The sequence below is a fragment of the Aspergillus affinis genome (assembly GCF_023601865.1).
Source record: "Aspergillus affinis strain CMG 70 chromosome Unknown NODE_9_length_501208_cov_87_169129, whole genome shotgun sequence".
Classification (NCBI taxonomy): Eukaryota; Fungi; Ascomycota; class Eurotiomycetes; order Eurotiales; family Aspergillaceae; genus Aspergillus; species Aspergillus affinis.
Window position 1 is genome coordinate 477,939 of NW_026515790.1, and position 23,139 is coordinate 501,077.

Here is a 23,139-nt window from a genome sequence, read left to right on the forward strand (position 1 = left end):
TGGAATCTGGGGTTCAGTTTGATAACGATGTCGTTGTTGACGTTGTTGGATGAAGATGCATGGGATGAGAGCGGAGGAAGGGGCAGTCCGCCGGCTTGGCGGGAGGCACCAACCCGATGATCTGTCCGCGGTTCCCGTGGGAGGTTACACTCTATGAGCTCATGGATGTTGCTGATCGTAACGCGTCGGGCCTCTTATCTGTCATCAATTCATGACAAACGGCGGTCTCTATCTGATAGTTATCTCCTTCCCTTATTCAAATGAATGAGGCTGGCCATTGCGCATCTCCACCCGGGTTCTACCTGCTGTGGCAATGAAAATGGGTCTTGATAACTGAGCCCTCCTGCTTTCACAGCGTTCCCAGCAGCAGTGTACCAAGGTCAAACAGCCTAGTGAAGTTCACGAGCAAATATTCGGCAGATCGACACGTACACCATGTCTATACTATGGCGGATGAAGCTAGGTCGCCTCGGCCAGGGCAGCGCTCCTTCACGCCATTTATGCTACCTCGACCGGCCCGGCGGAGCATGCGAGTAAGCAGGGACGGTTCAATTCGGTTTAGACTCGTGGTATAGCGTCTTGGGTCCGGGACCAAGTAGGAGATAAGAGATTTGGCCGCTCTGCTCGCCACCAACCAGCGCGCCATACTGGAGCTTAATTAAGCCGACATGCTGTCCTGGCTGTGCTGCCGATCATACTCTGCAGAATTGGATGTATTAGGTCACTGAATTCTCAAAGAATTACTGTCGGTAGGATGCGCCACCCACGCCCGTCGACTTGACGGCCGGTCCGTTCAAATGATTGCAACGGCGCCAATTGTTAATGTCAGACATATTGATTGGCCTAGTCTGGGCTAGACTTTCTATCCGTCTTCTTCCCCAGTTCCACAATGGATCTCGGTAGGCTGTGACAGCCTGCTTCGTGGTTTCTGTTACGTCGCATAATCGTGATTCGTTTGCCCCGGTCCGACTTGGGCTCATCGGCCCACTGGCACCACGCGATCTTCACTGGTCATAGACCGAGGACAAGACGTTGGTTGCGGAGCAGACGCAGCAGTAGAAGGCAGCCACAAGCTCTCCAAAAGAGGCAGGAGGAAACGCTCCTCTCGTGTCCGGTGCGCGGTTTTCTGCCCTTTTCTCTTTAGTGTGCAGGTCGTCAAGCGGCTGCTCTCTGTACTTCTCCTCTTATAGCCGGAGCATTCGGGGTCTTCTGTTATTCTACCTCCCAGGAACAGGTTTTCTTGTTCTCCTCCCTGTTCTTTTTTTATTTCTCTCTGTTACTCGGGCATTTGTCCTCCAGGTCTTTTCATAATGAGTCCACCTCAGATCGTCTCGATTCCCTCGAATACCCTCGACCTCGAGGATGTTAAGCAAAAAGATCTGCCGGCAGACCAAGCATCCATTGGCATGGATGAGAAAAAACAGGCCACGCCTCCCTACATGCAAGATGCCTTTGGTGACGAGGAATTTGCGGAGGTCAAATACAAGGTCCTGAAGTGGTGGTATGTAGGAATTAGCGGTCTCAATTGAGCATTGGGAAAATTTGTCATTGACCTCTGTCCTATTTTTCCAGGCAATGTGGTCTGCTTATGGTAGCTGAAACGGTCTCACTTGGTGTTCTGTCGCTGCCCGCTGCTGTGGCCGGGCTTGGCTTAGTTCCGTACGTATAGCTTCATGTTGTCGATCAACCGCGTGCCTGCTAGCTAACATAAAGCAGCGCCATCATCATTCTTGTCGCTCTGGGTATTCTGGCGACGTATACGGGATATGTGATCGGACAGTTCAAATGGAAGTATCCACATATTTCAAACATGGCTGATGCCGGCGAGGTGCTTGCCGGCAAGTTTGGTCGAGAACTGCTGGGAATTGGCCAAATGCTATTCTTGGTTTTCATCATGGCCAGCCACCTGCTTACCTTCACCATTGCCATGAACACCATCACAAACCATGGAACATGTTCCATTGTCTTCGGCGTGGTTGGCATGATCGTTTCTTTTATTCTGTCTCTACCTCGTACCTTGGCGAAGATGTCATGGCTGTCACTAGTTTGTATGCTTTCTCCTTCCCATCTTTCAGTTGCTTGGTTATATGCTAACACCAATCATCTAGCTTTCGTCAGCATCCTTTCAGTCGTGTTCATTGCCATGATTGGCATAGGCATCTTGCATCCTGGAGATCGAGTCGATGCTATTGTCCACACAGGTTTCGCTAGCGGGTTTACCGCTGTGACCAATATCGTCTTTGCTTTCTGTAAGACTTCGTCTCAATCTAGCCTGCAAAGGTATGAAGTCGCTAACCATATTAGCCGGTCACGCTGCTTTCTTCGGTTTTGCCGCCGAACTCCAAGATCCACGCGACTTCCCCAAAGCCTTGTGTCTGCTCCAGGGGGTCGATATTTCCCTGTACATCATTGCCGCCGTTGTGATTTACCGCTTCGGTGGTGCCGACGTTGCCTCTCCTGCCCTGGGTTCAGCTAGCCCAGTTGTGTCCAAAATAGCCTATGGCATCGCTTTACCCACCGTATGCACCTCCCTTCTCCTACGTCCTACATATCGCGATATCTTCTAACCTCCGAACCAGATTATCATCGCCGGCGTCATCAACGGCCACATCGCCTTCAAGTACGTCTACATCCGCATTTTCCGCGGTACCGACCGGATGCACAAGCGCGACTGGCTCGCTATCAGCTCCTGGGTCGCCATCGCTCTGGTCCTCTGGATCCTCGCCTGGATCATCGCCGAGGCCATCCCCGTCTTCAGCAACCTGCTCAGTCTCATCACGGCCCTCTTCGCTTCCTGGTTCACCTTCGGCCTCAGTGGTATATTCTGGCTGTATATGAACAAGGGGGTCTGGTTTTCTTCGCCCAGGAAGATCCTCCTGACGGTTGTTAATATTGGTAACATAGCTGTTGGGGCTTGTTTGGTACGTTCTTCCCCCTCTTTTCTTGTTTCTCTCTCTCTCTCTCTCTCTCTCTCTCTTTTTTCTTTGTTCTTTTTTCTTTTTTCTTTCCAAAGCTGACTATGTACCTCCTTGGTTGCTGAAATAGTGCGGTCTCGGCCTGTATGTGTCGGGGAAAGCGATCCATGATAATCCCAGTAGTGCCAGCTTCTCCTGTGCGGATAACTCCTAGGAAACCTTCGCCGGGTGTACAGACCTAGGAACTACTTCACATCGCTATGTATATATGAAGGATACATGAAGAATATATGAACAACCTACTTACTAGTTATATAATCCAAAACCACATACACAACCATAACGCTATACGCCCCGGGTGGGTCTCGAGTCTCGATCTCGACTCTTTGATGAGACAAACAAGATACATGCCGAATCTAATCATTTAGTCAATCGATTGATCGAATATCTATGAATACAATTCCACCAAATGTAGACAGGAAAAATAAAACAAACCAACAATGACAAGAAAAAAGACAACGCCATGCAATGAATTGCCATCCATGCCAATAGTTAGAACACCCCGATTGAATAAACCAGTCAATGGAAACCTACCGAACAGTTCAAAGAAACAAACAGACAAAATAAAGGAAAAAACGAAAGTATAAGGATGAGAACGAGAATGACCTAGGTCCCCGGCCGACTTGCCCGCTTCATCCGTCTGCGTTTGCGTCGACACGAATCGATCGCTTCTGCGGTCAATATGTCGGCTGGGAGTTCAAACTCTCTTCCCTCTGGTTCGGGGACGGGATGCCCGAAAGCCAGTCGGACTCGACCTTTCCGATGAGTAGATAGTGCAGCGTCCCGGACGTGGCGCTTGGAAAAGAAAGAGGTGAATGGCTTGTCTGGGACAAAAATGGGGGGAGGTAATTGGGAGAGAGGCTGTGCTGTTGCTGCGACTGCAGCTGGTGTTGGTGTGGCAGCCGCGTTTGCAGCAAGTTCTAGGGGGGTGCTGTTGCTGTTGGCGGTAGTGACGTTGCTGGGTTTGGATTTCTTGCGTCCTCCCTCGCCGGCGGTGGTCGCGGACGATTTCGGTTTCTTTCCCGCTGTGGCCGATCGGGCTTCTTGATGGAGTTGGCGAGCTGCCCAGGCGTCAACGTCGTTGACATCCGGAGTCTCGCCGGAGCTAGGAGCGTCGGAGAGCAAGGTAACCGGTGATTCATCAGGATCTTCCGAGTCCTCGATCACTACGTCAGAGGAGCGACGTTTCTGGGATGTGGATGCAGACACAGAAGGGGGATGCTGCTGATGATGTTGTTGTTGTTGAGGTGTGGCATCGAGATCTTCGGCGGACTCGACGCGCAGTTTCTCCTTGTCGGCCTTGCGTCGTTTCTCCTCTTCCTTCCAGATCTTGAATTTCTGGATCAGCGCCGAAAGTTCTTTGACGAAAAAGTCGCGCTTCAACTCGTACTGTTTCTTCCCTTGGTCAGTGGCCCCGCTGATTCCCATGACCCTTAGCCAATCTTGGCCTTGTAGCTCGTCCACCAGGCGCTCCAGTTGTTGTTTCTCATGCTGCGCGCGTTCGCGCTCGATGTTCCGCAGCTGCTTTTCCTGCCGTTCATTGCGCCGGTGGGCTCGGAAGTAGGCTGCTTCGTTTAGAGGGTCCTCCTCTTCTTCACCTTCATCCTTTTCTGCATCTTGTTTGGCGTCCGAGGGCGTCTCTTTCGATTCGACCGGGGCGGGAAGAGAGATAGTCTCACAATTGTGTAGATTAAGCAACGGGTTTCCGAACGGCGATTCCGTATCAAGCGCCGGCAGCGCTGAGTAAGAGAGAGGTTCGGCAAGATCGTCGACAAGCTTAATCTTAGTCTGGCTGGCAAGAAATTCTGGTCTGGTCAGCTTTCTGCCCCTCTCTGCACATGCCGGGCCAGGTCCTACCGGGTTTTGGAGGCTCGAAGCTCAGCAACTGCTCGTAGTTCGGGAAATACAGCGCCAATTCGCTCCGCGCGCGAGAACCCCCATCATGCGAGCGGAGGGACCGCCGTTGTTGCTGCTGCGGCTGCGGCTCCGGTTGATCCGCCGACGCGGGGGGAGGCGCATCCTGAGCGATGCCGGGAGACGGCTGCGTCTGCGCAGGGGTAGGCAGATGCGACGAGGAAGCGGCGGGGGATTGGGCGGAGGGACGAGCGGTCTTCTGCATGCGACGCCGGCCGGCGGACTCTGGGGTCGGAGCCGGACGGCGCACGGACGACAGGCGGCCGGGCGAGCGAACAGGATCGGTGGTCGGAGAGATGGTGTCGAGAGGATCGGGGCTTTCGCGACCTCCACGCAGGAAGAGCGCGGTGGTCGAGGGAGTTTCGCGACGGTGGATTCGCAGATCTTTGGAGCGTGGGGTGGCAGGAGGAGGATGGGACGAGGAGGGAGAGGAGGGAGCGTTGGTGTGAAAGGAGGGCGAGGAGAGAGGGCCCGGTCGGCGCGTGGAGTGTCGCAGGGGCACGATCGGCTTTGAGGGGGAATCGTCGATGGTGGTATCGAGGAGATCGGGAGAGCTCTTACGACGGTGAGACACGGGCGCATGCAAACGAGGGCGCTTCGATGGCGGAGGAGCGACGTCTTCGTCGACGCGCAAAGTCGACCTCGATCGGACAGTCATGACGGTGGTGGAGGTCATGAGATGGAGGGAGAGATGGAGAGAGAGAGACAAGGGGGACGAGGTTGAAGAAGAGCAGAGGGAAGGGAATTGATGAATATGAGAAAGCACGAATGGTGAAGCCAAGTAGGAGAGCTCAATGGCATTCAATGGGCCGCATGTTGATTGCGGTGGTGACCGAATGCATCCATCCTGAGGCCGTTCCTTCCCTCGGAGAGAGAGACTCGAGACGTGACGTTTCCATACGGTATGGATGCCTGGTCTGTCAGGCTGCCACACAGTTCTCCGGCCGGTCTGGTGTATTGCGTACGGTGTATTTGGTATTGTGTATTCACTGCGGTACATACATCTTCCCTTGACACTCTTCTCCTTCACTCTTTCTATTCATCTTCTTCTCTCTCTCCGCAATCCCTTTTCCCATCTCCCTCGGACAATATTCCGAACCACCTGCCAATGGGAACAACGTGGGGGTGAATCCATTCTGACTTTCTCTACTCTCCATCAATCATCATTCGCTGTCAATCATCAAGAGCCTTTTCAATGGATCGTCTCCCCTCCTTCTGTGGGGTGCGTGGGGGTGGGATGCGGCCTTGGATCATCTGCATCACGGCCAATTCTGCTTCCTGGGGCCTGTGATCGATGCGCAATTGGAGACCCCTCTCCTTGGGACCACTTTCCTCGTCGGTCTCCTCATGTTTCTTCCTGGTCTTTAATTCAGCCCTCTTCCCCTTCATCCTCTCCCCCTCCGTCATTTCGTCTCCTTCACTCGCATCCTACTGCGTATCACCACCTCTCATCCATCTCCACTCCACTCGAGTCAGTTACGTCCCCGGACCAACTCCGCATCTTCCTTTCGTCCTTCGTCCCATCACTAACGTCTGGACGACTTGCTAGGCTTCTGTTCTATCCTCAATCATGGCTATTAACGGCTCGACGGCACCGCGCCCCTTAACCCCCGGTGTCTACGTGCCCACGGTCGCCTTCTTCGCCGGCCCCGACGAGGACGTAGATGTCCCCACAGTCGAGAAACATGCTGCCTACCTCGCTCAGTCCGGAGTCACCGGTCTGGTGGTGCAGGGGAGCAACGGTGAAGCCGTTCACTTGGAACGCGACGAGCGAAATGTCATCACGGCCGCCACTCGTCGAGCTCTAAATGCTCAGGGTGCCTCGACAATGCCACTTATTGTCGGCTGTGGTGCCTCGTCCACGCGAGAGACTATCCACTTCTGCACCGATGCCGCTAAGGCCGGCGGTGACTATGCTCTGGTGCTACCACCGTGCTACTACAAGGGTCTGGTCGATGGCGAGAGCCTCCGCGAGCATTTCCGCGCCGTGGCTACTGCGTCGCCCATCCCCGTGCTCATATATAACTTCCCCGGTGCGTCGTCGGGTCTGGACCTCAGCTCCGACGACATCCTGGCCTTGTCGCAACATCCCAATATTGTCGGGGTGAAGCTGACGTGTGGCAACACCGGGAAGCTGGCTCGTATCGCGGCCCAGGCCAAACCCGAGTTTCTAACCTTCGGCGGATCCGCTGACTTCACGCTTCAGACCCTCATCGCCGGTGGGGCGGGCATCATCGGCGGAGTCGCCAATCTGATCCCTCGCGCCTGCGTGCAGGTCATGGAGCTGTACCGCGCGGGCCGGGTGGAAGAAGCCCAGCGGCTGCAAGCAATTGTGGCCCGAGCCGACTGGCATGCAATCAAGGGAGGGTTCGTGGCTGTCAAGAGCGCGCTACAGAGCTACCGGGGATACGGAGCACAGCCCCGACGGCCTTGCGTGGTCCCGTCGGCGGAGGAGCGGTTGGCATTGCAGGAAGCTTTCAAGGAAGGGATCGAGCTTGAACGGAAATTGGAAAAGGCGTGAATCCAGTGTATAGAATCAACTTGGATTGTGTTTCCTCTCTTTTCCTTGACATGAAATTAATGATTTTTGGTAGCTTCAATGGCTTGAAGACGCGACTCACTTGCGCCATTTTTTCCGTTGCTTCTCCTCCGCTAATGTTCCTAGCCGGGCCATATTTTTAGAACATGAGGTATCAAACAGACGTACAGCTTGGTCCATTTGGCAACCTATACCCAAGCAAGCATGACTTATCGCAATGCGGCCCGGTTCAGGGACGTGTCTTTCCCCAGGTCACACACACCACACCGGCGAACCACCTCTATGCAGTGCTACACCGATACGTTCCACTGACAACGCTCGGATTGCGGACTGAAATAACGAATTGGATGCCAGGGCGCCGATTCATACTCTCCAACGGCATGGGATGTAAGATCGATTGTGAGATGGGCGACTTTCCCGCTCTTTCTGTGATACAGAGTTTCCTTGTTGCGGATCGACCCCTTTTCTGCCGCATCAAATAACTTTTGACAGTCAGGACGCAAAGCTTAACCTGACCCAGATCCGGAGAGTCTCTCTCGGTCTCCGCCATTGCTCTTGGCCGACTTTCCTCGGAGACAATTTTCTACCCTATGGGGTGCAGGATGGAATCGTCGTTCTGTCGGGCATGGCGATAGATTGAATGTGCATTGACTGGCATCTGATCGGTAGAATTGTCGTGGCCAGTTATCAGTGTACGGAGTACGGAGTACTTGTATCCTACCGGCGGTGGCCATGAGAGCGGGATACGAGGCGCTTCCGCTATTCAATTATTGGTGATTGGCGGAAGCGGGGGAGAGGATACCATTGATGTATCAACGTCGGATGCTTTTTTAGCTTGACTTTATTGGCTAGGTTTTATCGGGAGAGACGGTGCATATTGAAGTATGTACAGGATAAGTGGGGGATGTTGAAATGTTGAGATGCGAGGTGTTACACAACTATGCGGGATTTCTGGAGGGATCAATTCGTCGGTTCTATCTGACTGCTTCATTACAAGTGGGATTTGCCTCGACAAAAGCTGGTCGGTTCATGGAGGGCTCCTTTTGGTAGTGTCTTGCGGCGAGGCGGGCGAAGCAATGGCTGATGTTCGGTTCGTAACTAATGGATATACAGTATATCATTCGTCGGTCCCTTGCAGCAAACAAGAAAACGAAATAGGGGGTGGAAAGAAAAGACGTGGGAGAAAAATGAGAAAAGGCAAAAAGAAGTCCTGCATCGGATACAGGACGTTGGCTGTGTGCTCCGACCTGCAGTCGTACAGTGGTGGTCGACATTAACATGTCGTTGGTACCGGGTACATGCTGGACCAAGCAAACTCGCGCTGGCCGAGGCGTACCGATGACCTGCGGCATCGGGGAATGTTTGCTGTTCCGCCGATCCGCCCAGACCCGGCAATGATCGCTGGACGTCCCAAATGGGGAAAGCAGCTTATCGATAGCGGCAGTCACGGGGCATCAATAACGGCTTTCCAAGTTTCAATACTTTCTTCGTCTCCTTGGGCTTCCGCTTCCTTTCCTCCGATCCATCTCTGGCTTCCTCTGGCTCGTCTCCTCCCCGCCCTTCCGTCGCTTCTTTGCGCATTGCTCCGCTCCCACCGGTCTGGCCCTCTACCGAGATCCTGGAGATCTTGGAAGCGGTCTGTTCCCCACTGCAAGGGATGGCAGCCCAATGGATGACGATAACGACTCGATATGAGATCTGTCACTCGTGGCGTCAATGATCAGTGTCCAGACAATGAAGCCCGCTCACTGTGTTGCATCCGAATCCGTGTAAACTTTTCCCGCTTTTCTATAGATCTGGACAACCCGTTTCTTCTATGTGCATTCATGCGTGATACCGCTGCATGATGCCTCATACCTCGATTTATTTTTCCTGGCTTGCATGCAGCAATAGTCATGCGGGTCCCAGGAGCGGGCTATTCCCATCTCTCTCACCTCTCTTTTCTCTTTTCTCTTTTCTCTTTTTCTTTTGCCTTTGTTCCCTATTGGGATCCACTCTGGCTCGTACCACCAAGCTACTTCCAAGCTTTTTAAAGCCCCTCGGATCCATGGAATTTCGTTGAACAACCCAGTCAAGAATCTCCATCTTTCGGATCCCTCGGGTACGGCTTCTTATTCCCCCCAGTGCCGCGTCTAGAGTATTTCATCTCCAAAGCCGGCAGCTCCTAGAAGCCCTCCCTCAGCAACCATGGCAAGAACTCTGATCCTGCTGAGCCTTTGGTTCCTTGCCGCCTGGGCTGGCAATTGCTCCTCCGACGTGAGGGAGAAGCGACAGGAATGGTACGTCTCCTGTGTTCGCCGGACGCCTTGCAGGCTGGCCCTGGAAAGTATAAACTGACTTCCGCCGCAGGGGAGAGCTTCCTTCGTCAACGCGCAAAAGCTATATCAAAGCCGTCAAGTGTATGCAGCAAAAGCCGGGCAAGCTGCCCACTGAGTACTACCCCGGGGCCCGCAGCCGAATGGATGACTTCACGATGTATGTCTTCTCATTAGCATATGGTAGACCTGGACAGAGGCTGATCATCTTTGCAGAACGCATATCAACAGCACACTTGGTATTCACTTTAACGGTGTTTTCCTTTCCTGGCACCGTCATTATCTCTGGCTGTGGGAACAGGCTCTCAAGGAGGAATGCGGATACGAAGGACATCAACCGTTCGTCTCCCTTATCTTGTTCACCGTATTTCAGCTTTCATTGTGATTGATGCGATCTCCTGCAGGTACTGGAACTGGGCTCAATCAGCTGGCGATCTCGGTTCTAGCCCGGAATTCGACGGCTCCCCGACTTCTCTCTCCGGCAACGGCAATCCCAGCGTGCCGTATGCCGGCAACGATCCTGCCTTGACCCAGATCTCGACTGGAGGCTGCGTAACGACAGGTCCCTTTGCGAACCTCCAAGTGCATCTTCCCGACCTAAATTCATTCGTCGGGGCGAGCTCGGTTCAACCCTCGTTCTTCAACTACGAGCCGCGATGCTTTGCCCGGTCATTCAACGACACCAGCTCCCGGCTCTGGCTCAACCAGACAGCAGTCGATCGCCTTCTCAACTCGCCTGACATTCGCACTTTCCAGTTCAATATGGATGGTCGGGACACGCCGCAGTTCCCACCGGGAGGCTTTATTGGCCCACACTCTGCCGGGCATCAGTCGCTGGGGCCCATCATGGGCGACTTCTTCTCTTCGCCCCAGGATCCGGTCTTTTTCCTTCACCACGCCATGGTGGACCGTACCTGGGCACTCTGGCAGGCCCAAGACGAGAAGACTCGACAGACGCAGCTGTACGGCACCAGCAGCATGTTCAACGCACCGACCACGCCGAATGTCACGCTGGACACGCAGCTTCACTTTGGAATTCTCAGTGAACCCAGGACGATTGGTGAGTTGAAGAGCACTCACGAGCAGGACTTCTGCTATGAGTATGCTTAGGGGCGGTGGCCGATTCGGCGAGTAATGGGAGATGGGATGGTTGGTGCTTCCCTTGGTTCTTCCCTGGACTTTCATAATATATTGTTTAATGTGTATAAATGGAGGATTTTGGATGGTACCGGATATACGTAATGTGTTTTTATTTTTTCATATTTTTCTCTCTTTTTTCTTGGGACTGTTGATGTGGATCATGAGAGAACCTAGACCGGTTTGAGGATGATCACGCGTTGAGTAAAGGTGCTGCGGGACTGCATAATTTTGCATCATCTGTTCGTTTTGGTTCTCTTCTCAGGAAACCTTGTCTTGGAGTAATCATTTTGGAATATGAATTCTTAATTTCGTCAGTGGCGGATGAAACCGTGGGACTGTCGTCTCGGACCATCCCGAATTTCCTCGCGCTTCCCCGCATCTCCGCAAAATTGACGGACTGCTGAGCCAAGGCAGTTGACACGAGTCCATCTGATCGCTCGAGGCAATCTCCGTCAATAAATGACAGGATGAAGCGAAGACCTGGAGTGAAACAGTCTCATCGGCCGCGTCGACGGCTTCACGTCCGCAATGTCACCGTCCCGTTGGCGCAGGGGATGTAACCCAGTGTGTTTGTCTGGCGGTACAGGTACCCGACGCCCGGTATAATCAGCGCGGGGGCTGAAAGTACCGATACCCGGTCCTGTGGACGCCAAGCTATCGTCGCAAATTAGAGGGTCCTGGAACTTTCCCGGAGCCTTGTTTGTGTGCGAAGGATTGTACTGCCACTCGGCTATGGAGGCAAAAATAGAGGAGGGTCCCGGTGTATGTGACTCTGCAAGTCGACAGGGTGATTAAGACTCGGCCAACGATGATCTGGAATGACGATCAGCGTTCTGCCCATTCCGCTTCCCAGCCCCATGGCAATGACTATTTATTGACGATCTTCTTCCCTTTTCGTTCCTCTCTCTGTGCTGCCTCTGAAACACTCCCTCCTTCTGTCCCTGCTTGACGCTCCCTACATTCCTTCCTTTGTTAACCTCCTTCTTTCTCGTTTCTTTTACCTTCATGTCCAGGGTTGCTCACTAGACTTGGGTCGGCTGCTAGACATGCGTATCTCCTCTCTCTGCACCGCGTTGATCGCGGTGACTGGCGTTGCTGCGGTCAAGGTCAACCCGTTGCCGGCGCCGCGTGACATCAGCTGGGGTTCGTCTGGACCCAAACATCTCGCCCGCACTCTGACCCTCCGCACAAAAGACGACACCCAGGATAACATCCTTTCCAATGCCTGGGATCGCACCTGGAAGACCATCTCCGAGTTGAAATGGGTTCCCGCCGCCGTCGAAGCTCCCATCTCGTCCTTTGCGCCCTTCCCGACCAGCACCCCCAGCAGCTCCGCCCACAAGGACAAACGCAATAACGCCCCGTCCCTTCGGTATGTTGATGTGGTCGTCGAGGATAAAAAGGCGGATCTCCAACACGGGGCCAATGAGTCCTATTCGCTGGTCGTTTGCGAGGACAAGGACAGCATCGCCATCAAGGCGCATACCGTCTGGGGTGTCTTGCATGCGTTCACCACCCTGCAGCAGCTGGTCATCTCCGACGGCGACAAGGGGCTTCTCATCGAGCAACCCGTGAACATCCAGGATGCACCGCTCTACCCGTACCGCGGCATCATGGTGGACACGGCGCGCAACTTCATCTCCGTGCCCAAGATCCTCGAGCAGTTGGATGGCATGTCCCTGTCCAAGCTCAATGTGCTGCACTGGCATCTGGACGACGCACAGTCCTGGCCTGTCCAGGTCGACAAGTACCCCGAGATGACCAAGGACGCCTATTCGCCGCGTGAGATCTATAGCCATGCCGACGTGCGCAAGATCGTCAAGTACGCGCGCGCCCGCGGCATCCGCGTCATCCCCGAAGTCGACATGCCCAGTCACTCGGCCGCTGGCTGGCAGCAGGTTGACCCGGAAATGGTGACGTGCACGGACTCATGGTGGTCCAACGACGTGTGGGAGCTGCACACGGCCGTGGAACCCAACCCGGGCCAGCTGGACATCATCTACCCCAAGACGTACGAGGTGGTGCGCGACGTCTACCAGGAGCTCTCCGACCTCTTCCCTGACCACTGGTTCCACGTCGGCGCCGACGAGATCCAGCCCAACTGCTTCAACTTCAGCAGCCACGTGACGAAGTGGTTCGCCGAGGATGCCTCGCGTACCTACAACGACCTGGCCCAGTACTGGGTCGACCACGCCGTGCCCATCTTCCGCAACTACAGCGCGGACCGCCGGCTCGTCATGTGGGAGGACATCACGCTGTCGGCCGAGCACGCGCACAATGTCCCCAAGGACATCGTCATGCAGAGCTGGAACAACGGCCTCGAGTACATCTCCAACCTGACGGCGCGCGGCTACGACGTCATCGTCTCCTCCTCCGACTTCATGTATCTCGATTGCGGTAAGGGCGGCTTCGTCACCAACGACGCGCGCTACAACGTCATGTCGAACCCGGGCACGGCGGATGTCCCCAACTTCAACTACGGTGGCAACGGCGGGTCGTGGTGCGGCCCCTACAAAACCTGGCAGCGCATCTACGACTATGACTTCACGCTGAACCTGACCTCGGCGCAAGCCAAGCACATCATCGGTGCCACGGCCCCGCTCTGGAGCGAGCAGGTCGACGACGTGACGGTGTCCAGCCAATTCTGGCCGCGCGCCGCGGCGCTGGCCGAGCTGGTGTGGTCGGGCAACCGGGACGCCAAGGGCAAGAAGCGCACGACGGAGATGACGCAGCGGATTCTGAACTTCCGAGAGTACCTGGTTGCCAACGGGGTGATGGCCACGGCGTTGGTGCCGAAGTATTGTCTGCAGCACCCGCATGCTTGTGATCTGAACCAGAACCAGACGGCGATTCAGTAGTCTGGCTGATTGCATGAGTTGGTGTGATTGGAATACTTGATTCGTTTGATTCCTGATTTCTCTTGATTTCTACAGCATCTGGTTAGTTTATTGGGCTTTTTCATCTAGTGATAGCTTGACTTGCTGTACTGACCATGATCTTTTAATCTGAATTGATTGATATTTTCTCTTGACATCATGCACATGTAGTACTAGTATACGTATCAGAGAGCTCTTTTCAGGCCCTGCCAGTAACTGAACCTCTTGATCTAGCGTCTAGGCCTTCGCTAGTCAAGTCCATGTCGAAATAATTCAAACAACAGCATTCACGGAACAACAAACTAAGCTCGAGATTCAGACCCATGGGTGTCAAAGAACTCTAAATCAACTCTAATACCGCCGAACCTATCATCTGCGCCAACTAGATCTGGGTCTAGAGTATGGGGAGGTCAGCATTCTTTGTTATTCGGGATCAGATCCGGAAACAATAAGCAGCTAGAGATGGTGATTTCGTGGCGTTGATTGAGGTGCGGATTGGGATTTCTGTTTTCTTTTACTGGAGGAGTGGTAGTTTGGCGGTTCTAACGACATGGGTTGATTTGGGTTGAGTGGTAGGTAGCTATAGCTATAGAGGGGGGGGAGGGAGAAACGGGTCTATATATAAGTAATTCGCAGACAAAGAAGGTTACCAAGCTATATGCGTCCCATATCTATGATCTATCTATGTCTCTCTTTTGCCCTCCATCCAGCCTCTCGCTAACCCAATGACTACTGACGTCTTCATCTACATATAGATCCTGATCTATATCTACACTACTCATCAGTCCATCAATAGTCACAATGTCCTACTCCCTCTTACCAGATTCACCACCCCCTACAAAAACAAAATCCCACCCCAACCCATACGCCCACTTCATAACACACCACCTCCCTCTCCTCCTCATCCTCTCCTTCGCCTTCCTCCTCACCCTAACCATCCTCCTGCTCCTCCTCCCAATCACAGGTCCCAATCTCCTCGGAACAGCAAGAACATGTCCCTCCTACCCGCTCTGGCAAAAACACCCTGCATACATCCTCAGTTCCTCCCGCGAAAATCCACTCAACGAGGCCCAGACACAAAACCATCACCCCCAGGATAAGGATCAAGATACGGGTAAAGACAAAACCTGGGAAAACACAGTCATCCCCCCAACCAGCGGCGGCGGAATCTTCGCTTCCCATCTCGACGTTCTCACCGAGGCGGATGTGCAGCGGGTCGGTGCGAACAAAACGCACAGTGGCGTCTTGGATCAGTCGTATAGGATTGTGATGTTTCATCAACTGCATTGTTTGGGGGCGTTGAGGGGGAAGATCTTTCCTGATGCTGTACATGAACATAAGCATTCGGGGGGTGAGGGAAAGAGCACCGAGAGTGAGAAGGAAAAGCAAATCAAGGAGCAGGATCATCTAGGCCATTGTTTTAAATATATTTTGCAGGTTCGTTTATACCACTCTCTCCTTCCCTCCGTTCCTCGCCGTTTTGCTCTTTCGCCGACTCACCATCTAACCCCGAATAAGATAGCTGGTTAACAAGGAAGATAGTCCATCCTCTGCTCCGCCTCCGACACAATCGAACGTCCCAAACACATCACGCCGCACGGAAAACCCATGTGGCATATTGACGGCATTGGGAACGTGCATTGATGTCGAGACGCGAAGGTACTGTGGACGGTCTCGGAACAGAGTCTGCTACATCCGGTCGATATGAGAGCGTGGAAGGGAGAGGAGGGGGTAGGTGTTAGGGATTTTTTTTTTAGTTGATCACCCTCTTGGTTTTTCGTCTGTCTCTTGAGGCCTGTGGGAGTGTAGTGGATTATGGCCTGGGGTTACAGATGGACTAGTTACCGATGAAGGTGGTTGTTTGTTTGTTTAAAGGGGATATGGGTTGCTTAGATTGAGTTCTTGGGTACATGAACCGAACCGTCTACGCATCTTCAGAGTGAAGCACGGATATGTTTCTATCCGCAACAAGACTTGTCGCGGACAGCTTAATTTCTCGATGAGATGTTGGAAGTTGATAGGCTCCAAACAACGACGTGATCATTCGAGGTCTCAAGTGGAGAGTCTTGAGTATGACGTTTTGTTCGTAATATATTTTTAGCATCTATGATAGGATGATACATCTATAATGGACAGTCTGGGGAGGTGCTGTTCTGTGATGGCATACCTAATATATCACCCGGCAGTCGCGCAACTTGCCAGGTGTCTCCCTCGACGTCGAACACATACAGATGATTGTCTATAATTTACCTCAAACGTGATTCCATGATAAGACGTCCCGCTTAGCGATTCGTGCTGCAAGACCATCCAATGCTGGATGCTGTATATTTGCAATGTTCTCCGTGAAAACAAAAAGCCGATAGAAGAATTTATTTAAAAAGACATGAAAAAAAAGGCAAGCTTAGCGCAGAGCCAGGAGTTTCTGGACATTAACTCATTTCTATTTCTCGCTCGTGGCAGTATAAATTTCATAATGATCATAACAGCGAAATACGTCTTCTCAACTGAGCCGCAAGTATAGATTTATCGGATCTGTACATCTTAAAGAAGTTGGATTGCACCTTTTCCTCAGTTCCTTCCCCTCAGTTACTAGCGGGTTTTCATAACAGGGAAAGCTCCCGCAGGTCCGGCTGGGGGTAGCCAATTTCGGCCAAAACGTTGGCCAGGGCCTCAGGGTTGCGACGTAATAGATCCCATTCGGCTTCCGCCTTCACCATGAGGGTACCGGCGAGTACTGTGCCGTTCAGAGCAACGATCCCGGCCTCGGCGATATCCTGAGACACGGCAGGATCCACAGGGATTCGACTACTTTCATTCCTCCGCGGACAGATCATCATCACCGATTCCGTCATGGCCAGATTATAACCGATCGCCGCCGGACCACTGCTTGCCTGAGCGCCGTGGTCGCCCGACTTCCCCTTCGCGGTTGCCAAGGCGGCGCGGTAGAGAGAAAGATAGATGGCATGGAGGGTATCGGCCGACGGGTTGGACGGCAAGGGCAGGGCGAAGTGCGCGAACGGGAAGTGGCTCAGACACAGAACCTTACCGGAACCCGAGCTCGACGGGGAAGAAGAAGGTTGCGATGCAACGAAATCGATCAAAGGCTGCCAGCTACCCGAGTCGCCGCCCTGCGCCATGTCCTCGACCGGGAGAAACTGCAGATGTCGATGGGGTTGGCTCGCACCGCTCTCGTTTCCGGAGTTAAAGAAGGCAAACAGTCGCTTGGTCTCCGTGCCGTCTGTTTGAGACCCCCATTCCTTAACGCAGGCATACGCCGCTTCCAGGTCGTCCTTTTCTAAGATGTCCGTTTGCGAGTTCCACGACGTCGTGGCGAGGATGAAGTGGTTGGGAATGACGGGGAATTTGTTCAATACGAGGAAATGTGACGGGTTCTCTCGCGGGATCTGAGCGATCAGGAGGTCGGACGATGGATTCTCGAAGGGGTCTGGTTTGGGTCCGGGGGGGCCTTTGTCGGACTTAGGGTTCGCGCTGGGTTTCTTCGCAAGCGCAGGGCAATATCGGAGTTGGAACTTAAAGCAACGGAACGGCTATCGTCAGCAATTTGGCCACAGAATCAGGAAGTAGGAAAGCAAGGCACGGTACCGGAATCCCCGAGGCGCTAACGGTCGTAAGTTGGGTCTGGGAGAAGAGTAGGTGACCCGCATCTTTGGCAGCTACGAACCGCCGGGCCACCAGGGCCGACAGATGCTCGGAAAGGCCCAATTGCATGATGTGCTAGTGCAGCGACGGGAGGGAAGAAGTGGAAAGGGAAGTTGAAACAGACTTGCGGGAGAGGAAGGCGGAATGCGGGGGGAGTCGCGGACATGTGAGCGGCTCCGAGTTTCACACTAAACCCGTTTGGCTCGAGCCCTAGTGTTTACGATTCTATGCTTAAAGTCGTTCTGGAGAGGATTCAGAAAGAAAAAGTTTGATGTGAATTAAAAATGGTTGTCATCAAGGCCCAGAATTTCTCCGTTCAAAATGCTCCTTTCCAACCTTTTTTTGTTGCCTGAACTCCAAATGGCACAGCCCGTCAGGAACAGGAGAAAGAAAGTAAACATACAACACCACATATATAAAGAACCCAGAGATAAGAAACGAAGATCACACAGAATCAAGATAGGGATATAGAGAGCAAGGTATTGGTATCAAGGTACGACGCAAACAGAGTAAGTAAAAACGCTATCATGCCACACATGCAGAACGACGGGTTCGTCAAGAAAGCAAAATGACAGAGTCTTAGGACATCAACTCTTCAATGTCCACATCAGCCTCGCGAGACTGGGATAGATCAGGGAGTATCATGGCCGGTTGGCCGATAAGGTGAGTGGAGGGGCCATCCAACCAAGGGCCCCGTTCCTCCTCGTTGGCGCTCAGCACGCCTTCGGCACGCTTGAGGGTTTCAACATCCAGATCGGTGATGTATGCCTCTCGGTTGGTGCCGTCTCCTGCGCCACCGGGAAGCTTGAGTCGAACTTCAAATTCGTTGTCAAGCATCATCTCATCCTTCCAGAGACGGCGTTGGCCATCAAAGACACACAACACACGCTTCTTGGTTTTGATGTTGCTGCTAGGGCAGCCCCAGGACTGGGGATAACGGTCACGGTTATTCCGTCGCTTTGATCCGGTCGCACGCTTGCTGACGGCGTTGTTTCCCAGAATGGCGCGGGACGCAGGACCCGGGTTCCCTTTGGCGGCTTTAGGGAACCCCTTAGTGGAGCGGAGAGTGGATGAAAGGTCGTTATAGTCATCATCGTCGTCATCATTCTCATCGTCATATCGATCAACGGAACCAGCCGTGTCGAGTAGCATGTGCTTCTCCATGGTCTTCTTCACCTCCTCGTCAGACTCAACTTCAGCCAGACGCTGCTGGTTGATGGCCTCGCTAGGCTCCTCTTGTTGAACCACCCGGAGGACACAATCGTCCAGATGCTCATAGAAGTCCTGAGCATTGCTGAAGGTGGCCGAGCAGGTGGAGCACTTGCCAGTGGCATCGTGGCAATAACCCGTGACGTTCTTGTTGGTCGAGCCGGTCGGGCTTCTCTTCCGGCAGTTAGGGGGGGTCTGCTCGACCCCGTGGACGGAAGTCAAATGACGCTTGAAAACGTCTGCCCGGTTGAAGCTCTTCTCTGCCGGGGATCCGGATCCCGGGCAGAAGCCGCAGACCATGGTGCCCTTGTAATGAGTGAGGGTGTGCCGGTTCTTGTCGTACTTACGTGCGAACCCCTTGACGTGGTATTCGCACGTAACGATCGGGCACTTCTCGGGTCTTTCCGACTGGTGAGTCAGCATGTGAGCCTTGAGGTCCTTGAAGATCCGGCCGCAGTCAGGATGGGGGCAGCGGTCTTTCTCCTTGCCCTCTTCGTCAAAGCCGGGGCTGCTGGCGGCGGGGCTTGGTTGCGATCGGCGAGATTTGGTGGACGAGATCGAGGATCTTCTATCGTAGATGGATACGGGGCGCGAGTGAGAAGGCATCAATGAAGGGGAGGAAGTCGGCATGGGAGCATAGGCTTCGGGGATTGCGAGTTGAGAAGGGTCGGGGGATTGGGGAAGGAATCCGGTCTGAGCCAGGGAGAAATCAGGCTGCTCAGCATAGGATAGTCCCGGGGAAAGATGAGACTGCTGATGTTGCTGCTGCTGCATTGGCTGGATCAAGGAAGGGTCTGTGAAAATTCCAATGGTCAGCTTGGCTCTTGCCATGGACCGAGTCGGGGGAAAGGCATGTGGACACTCACCGACAAAGGTGTCCGGGTACTTCTTTGCATAGAATGCGTCCGAGTCCACTGTGGTACCCATGTAGTCGTTGGGGAAGATATCATTCATGACTGCAGCAGGAAGTCCCAGGCCGTGGTTGGTATCAATCCAGCTCTCTTGGACGACATGCGCATTGCCTGAGTAGGGAGATCCGATGGCAGAAGAGGAAGCACTTGCAATTGAAGGCCCGGATGCGGTGGAGAGACCGGGCATGTAAGGCTCGGAGATCCGCGAGGTTGGGATGGGCGGGGGAGTCGCGGGCATGGGAGGAAAGCTGGCCTGTTTATGGGTTTCGGGGAAAGAGTCGGCATATACCGGGGGCGTATCATAGTACGACGAGGGCTGAGGGATCGCAGACGAAGTAGGGGCCTGGCCGAATCCGTTCAGGTTGTCCATGTGGAACCCAAAGGGTTCGATCATTGCAGGATCCATTGTGAACTGTTGCTGGAAGTACGGATTTTGTTGCTGGCGTGACGAATCCAAGGCCAACATTTTGGCACTGTCGGCAGATTGCACAGGGAAGAGGAGAAAATCAAGGTGATCTGTTTCGCTTTCCATGCCCACTTTTTGTCCAATAGTGGTTGGCTGTGCACCCCTATGCTATGTGAGGGTCTCGATGCGAGGGTTGATGTCAAGAGACAGAAGCAAGAAGAAAAGGCAATTAACGAAAAGGCAAAGGATCTGCAAGACATTCACCAAGTGTCAGCCACCCTAGATCATTTCTTTCCGGAAGAATTAAGTGATATATAGGCAATGAGATCGGGTTCCACGCAAGGGACGGGCCGCGCGGGAGGACATACTCGGTATGATTCGTTTTGCAAATAAATATGATCGGGGATGCAAGTGGACTTTGTCTGCGACTAGATCGGAGGATACTTCCAGGTCCGAGAAGAGCTGGGGCGTGGAGCGACAGACGTCGGAGGATATTCCAGGTAGCTCGTGGCGGGAGCAGGATGTGTAGCAGGACGGGGAAGGGTATAGAACGTGTGCCTAACAGCAGAACAACAGGACAAGAGTATATACGAGAGAGAGCTTGCTAAGCAGCCAGAGAACGGCCAGAGAATGGATAGACGAGGGCACAGAAGCAAGAGAAAGATATAGGACTTGGAACGTGCAACGCAACCAGATGCGAATTGAGAGATTTAAGAAAGGGAAAGGGAAAAAAAAAAAAAAAAGGTGCGTGGGTCTTTAATGGTGATCTCTTGTTTTCTCTCCGATGGATTAACTTGCGAAGACCCGTGCCTCGAGTGGGAAAGCAAGGCGTGCGAAAGACGGAGTAGAGAAGAAAGAGGGCTCAGAGGAAGTGGGAGCAAAGGATTGATATGTGATTGCTGGCCCTATGAGCGCAGTGTCCCATCTGGATTCGCAGTGGACGGGGATTGACTAAACACTACGAACGAACTAAGTCGACGCTAAAGAATGGCCATCCAGACTACTGGGGGTAGAAAATGCGCAGCAGGGGTACAGGGGTACAGAGTCATTAGCGCGCGTCGACAGACTCGAAACGACTGGGGTGGGTTGTGGGTGTGTGTGTGTGTGGATGATGTCGTCGATGATGATGATGGGATGGGTGGGTGGAGGCACTGAATGGTGGAGGGGGGAAACGGAAAAAGGGAAAAAGGGAACGAACAGGGGAGTGTGGAGCAGACTGTCGGGCAAGCAGGGGCAGGCAGTGAACACTGATTATTTTATTTTATCTATTTTGAAATAATTTTATTTAAATATTAATTCTTATTATTAGATACACCGTACGCTAGCTGGTAAGTAAATACCACACTAACCCTGCATGATGCACTGCCAGGCGGCCGAGCAGAGGGTTCTCTCTTTCCCTCGTCGTGGCTCCGGCGCATAATTCTGGTTTCCCGTCTTACCTAATTGGAATTAATTAATTTCTATTTTTTCCTCGCGATTGCCCAGTTGGTGATATTTATATCTTTCCTTCTCTGGCGGTCTTTTTCGCGCCTGCCCTGCAGCCATCCCGGGCCGGCGGTCTGGGCATGGATGCCAGTAGAGAACGATGCAAATGCCTCCGGAACCTTGGGAGTCGGTCGCATTACCAAGTCCAGTGTTGGTGATATTTTTTATTTTTTAATGCTCCGACGTCGATTTATTCTCCAGAGACCATGTATGTATGTACTCCGTACTTCGTAACGAATGGAGTAGTGTATGTAATAATGTCAGAGGTAAAAACCGAAATCTAAAAAGAAACTAAATGATCCACTTGGCCTCGGCCAATCCCTTTGCCAAAGCCTCCACAAATTACAATTGTCTCTGTTGGGCTTGGGCCTATGAGAATTTTTAATCATGGTTCCTGCATTTTTCTTTTCCTTTTTCTCTTATGAAGATCATTCCAATCTGGTATGCGGGACAGAGAGAAATGGCCCTCTGGCTTACGTCTCGTTTTATTACACGGTACTCCGTACTCCGTATCTAAACTCACCTCCCTTGATATGATCTTTCTTCTATGTAAGCTTGTCGATAAACCGCTCAGACAACCTTGAATCGCCCAAATTACAGAAACCTTCATAACGATAACTATAAAAGACCCCATTAATCAACTCCACAGAAAGGCAATATAAAAACATACGGGGTCGCCGTTCTCCGTGCCTACATTCCAGGCACTCGTATCCGCATGTGTCATCGGCAAGTCCGGGGGGCACATTGACCATGGCTGTCAGTAGCCCAATTGACTATTGATCCAACCTTGCCGATTAGTCTCAACTTTCCAAGGCAAGTGGCTGTGGCTAACAGTCGAGCGTCTCCAGATCCGCTTTCTGTCACATTGTTCGCTGATAAGATGGTGGCAAAATTTTTCACTCTTCCCTGGTTTATCTCCCACTGGCAGTGGCTGCTTTTTGCTCATCTTTCTCAAACTGCATAAGCAACCAGCCAGCACCTGCACGCGAGCGTCACTAAGGCGTGTATTTGGAATGGGCCGGCTAGGGCTATTTGGGAATGGGAAGTAACTAGTAAGATGCGCTCATTTCAATCTCAACTCCAACCTTTTTCTTTTTTTTTTTCTGTTCTTTCTATCCCTTTTCTACCTAGTCTTGCCGGACTTGGCTGCCATGCTTCCAATAGTCGATGCAGAAGAATCCCATTCAATCACAGTGATAAAGAGCATGATGAATCAATGATCGTCAAAGGCGACCGACCTCTCCGTACTGTAGACTGTCAAACTTCCACATTATTAGGCAGACTAACCATCGCGCTTGGCAAATTGCAGCACTCCCTTAATGTCTTGGTTCCCCGTACACCACCCTGTATCATCCTTCCGTCCCGTCAATCCGGTTCAGATCATCGACATCATTTCCCTTTCTTATTTTTATTTATTTCCATTCTAGAAAAAAACTCAGTGCTATAACTCCGTAGTCCAAAAAACATCTGACTAAGGGTCCTTAGCAGCGGTCTAAAAATCCATCAGATCTGGTCTAGCCAAACTCGACTCCATAGGACTCCATCAGGTAGGTAGATAGATACTAGAGACGAGGTAGGCAGGTACTGGTAGGTAGGAAGGTCGCCAGTTCCGAACTTACACCCAAGTTTCTCCCAGCAATGGAACCCATTGACGATCTTAGCACAAGAAAGCAAAAGAAAAAAAAAAAAAAAAAAAAAAAAAAAAAAAA

General features: G+C 52.6%; 8 protein-coding genes across 8 annotated transcripts; 5 read left to right on the plus strand and 3 right to left on the minus strand.

The window, feature by feature from the left end:
* Nucleotides 1-1,310: 1,310 nt before the first annotated feature.
* KD926_011759 (neutral amino acid permease) lies at nt 1,311-3,129 on the plus strand (the record flags this gene model as incomplete). The annotated part of the gene is made up of 7 exons (XM_053096284.1): nt 1,311-1,501; nt 1,573-1,659; nt 1,717-2,048; nt 2,109-2,249; nt 2,305-2,519; nt 2,580-2,921; nt 3,046-3,129. 7 exons carry the CDS (start codon nt 1,311-1,313, stop codon nt 3,127-3,129), a joined length of 1,392 nt encoding a protein of 463 aa, XP_052959769.1.
* Nucleotides 3,130-3,581: 452 nt separating this feature from the next.
* Nucleotides 3,582-5,565, minus strand: KD926_011760 (acetyltransferase SAS4-like domain-containing protein; the record flags this gene model as incomplete). The annotated part of the gene is made up of 2 exons (XM_053096286.1): nt 3,582-4,780; nt 4,833-5,565. 2 exons carry the CDS (start codon nt 5,563-5,565, stop codon nt 3,582-3,584), a joined length of 1,932 nt encoding a protein of 643 aa, XP_052959770.1.
* An 894-nt stretch (nt 5,566-6,459) lies between these two features.
* Nucleotides 6,460-7,410, plus strand: KD926_011761 (dihydrodipicolinate synthase family protein; the record flags this gene model as incomplete). Its single annotated transcript, XM_053096287.1, has 1 exon — nt 6,460-7,410. The coding sequence occupies one exon, from the start codon at nt 6,460-6,462 to the stop codon at nt 7,408-7,410; it is 951 nt and encodes a 316-aa protein (XP_052959771.1).
* Nucleotides 7,411-9,615: 2,205 nt separating this feature from the next.
* Nucleotides 9,616-10,853, plus strand: KD926_011762 (tyrosinase family protein; the record flags this gene model as incomplete). Its single annotated transcript, XM_053096288.1, has 4 exons — nt 9,616-9,707; nt 9,778-9,903; nt 9,960-10,082; nt 10,148-10,853. 4 exons carry the CDS (start codon nt 9,616-9,618, stop codon nt 10,851-10,853), a joined length of 1,047 nt encoding a protein of 348 aa, XP_052959772.1.
* A 1,076-nt stretch (nt 10,854-11,929) lies between these two features.
* KD926_011763 (beta-N-acetylhexosaminidase) lies at nt 11,930-13,741 on the plus strand (the record flags this gene model as incomplete). The annotated part of the gene is made up of 1 exon (XM_053096289.1): nt 11,930-13,741. The coding sequence occupies one exon, from the start codon at nt 11,930-11,932 to the stop codon at nt 13,739-13,741; it is 1,812 nt and encodes a 603-aa protein (XP_052959773.1).
* An 819-nt stretch (nt 13,742-14,560) lies between these two features.
* On the plus strand, nt 14,561-15,289 carry KD926_011764 (uncharacterized protein; the record flags this gene model as incomplete). The annotated part of the gene is made up of 1 exon (XM_053096290.1): nt 14,561-15,289. The coding sequence occupies one exon, from the start codon at nt 14,561-14,563 to the stop codon at nt 15,287-15,289; it is 729 nt and encodes a 242-aa protein (XP_052959774.1).
* A 1,070-nt stretch (nt 15,290-16,359) lies between these two features.
* KD926_011765 (putative bis(5'-nucleosyl)-tetraphosphatase) lies at nt 16,360-17,585 on the minus strand (the record flags this gene model as incomplete). The annotated part of the gene is made up of 2 exons (XM_053096291.1): nt 16,360-17,307; nt 17,442-17,585. The coding sequence occupies 2 exons, from the start codon at nt 17,583-17,585 to the stop codon at nt 16,360-16,362; spliced, it is 1,092 nt and encodes a 363-aa protein (XP_052959775.1).
* A 413-nt stretch (nt 17,586-17,998) lies between these two features.
* Nucleotides 17,999-20,071, minus strand: zfpA (putative C2H2 finger domain protein; the record flags this gene model as incomplete). The annotated part of the gene is made up of 1 exon (XM_053096292.1): nt 17,999-20,071. The coding sequence occupies one exon, from the start codon at nt 20,069-20,071 to the stop codon at nt 17,999-18,001; it is 2,073 nt and encodes a 690-aa protein (XP_052959776.1).
* Between the last annotated feature and the right edge of the window lie 3,068 nt (nt 20,072-23,139).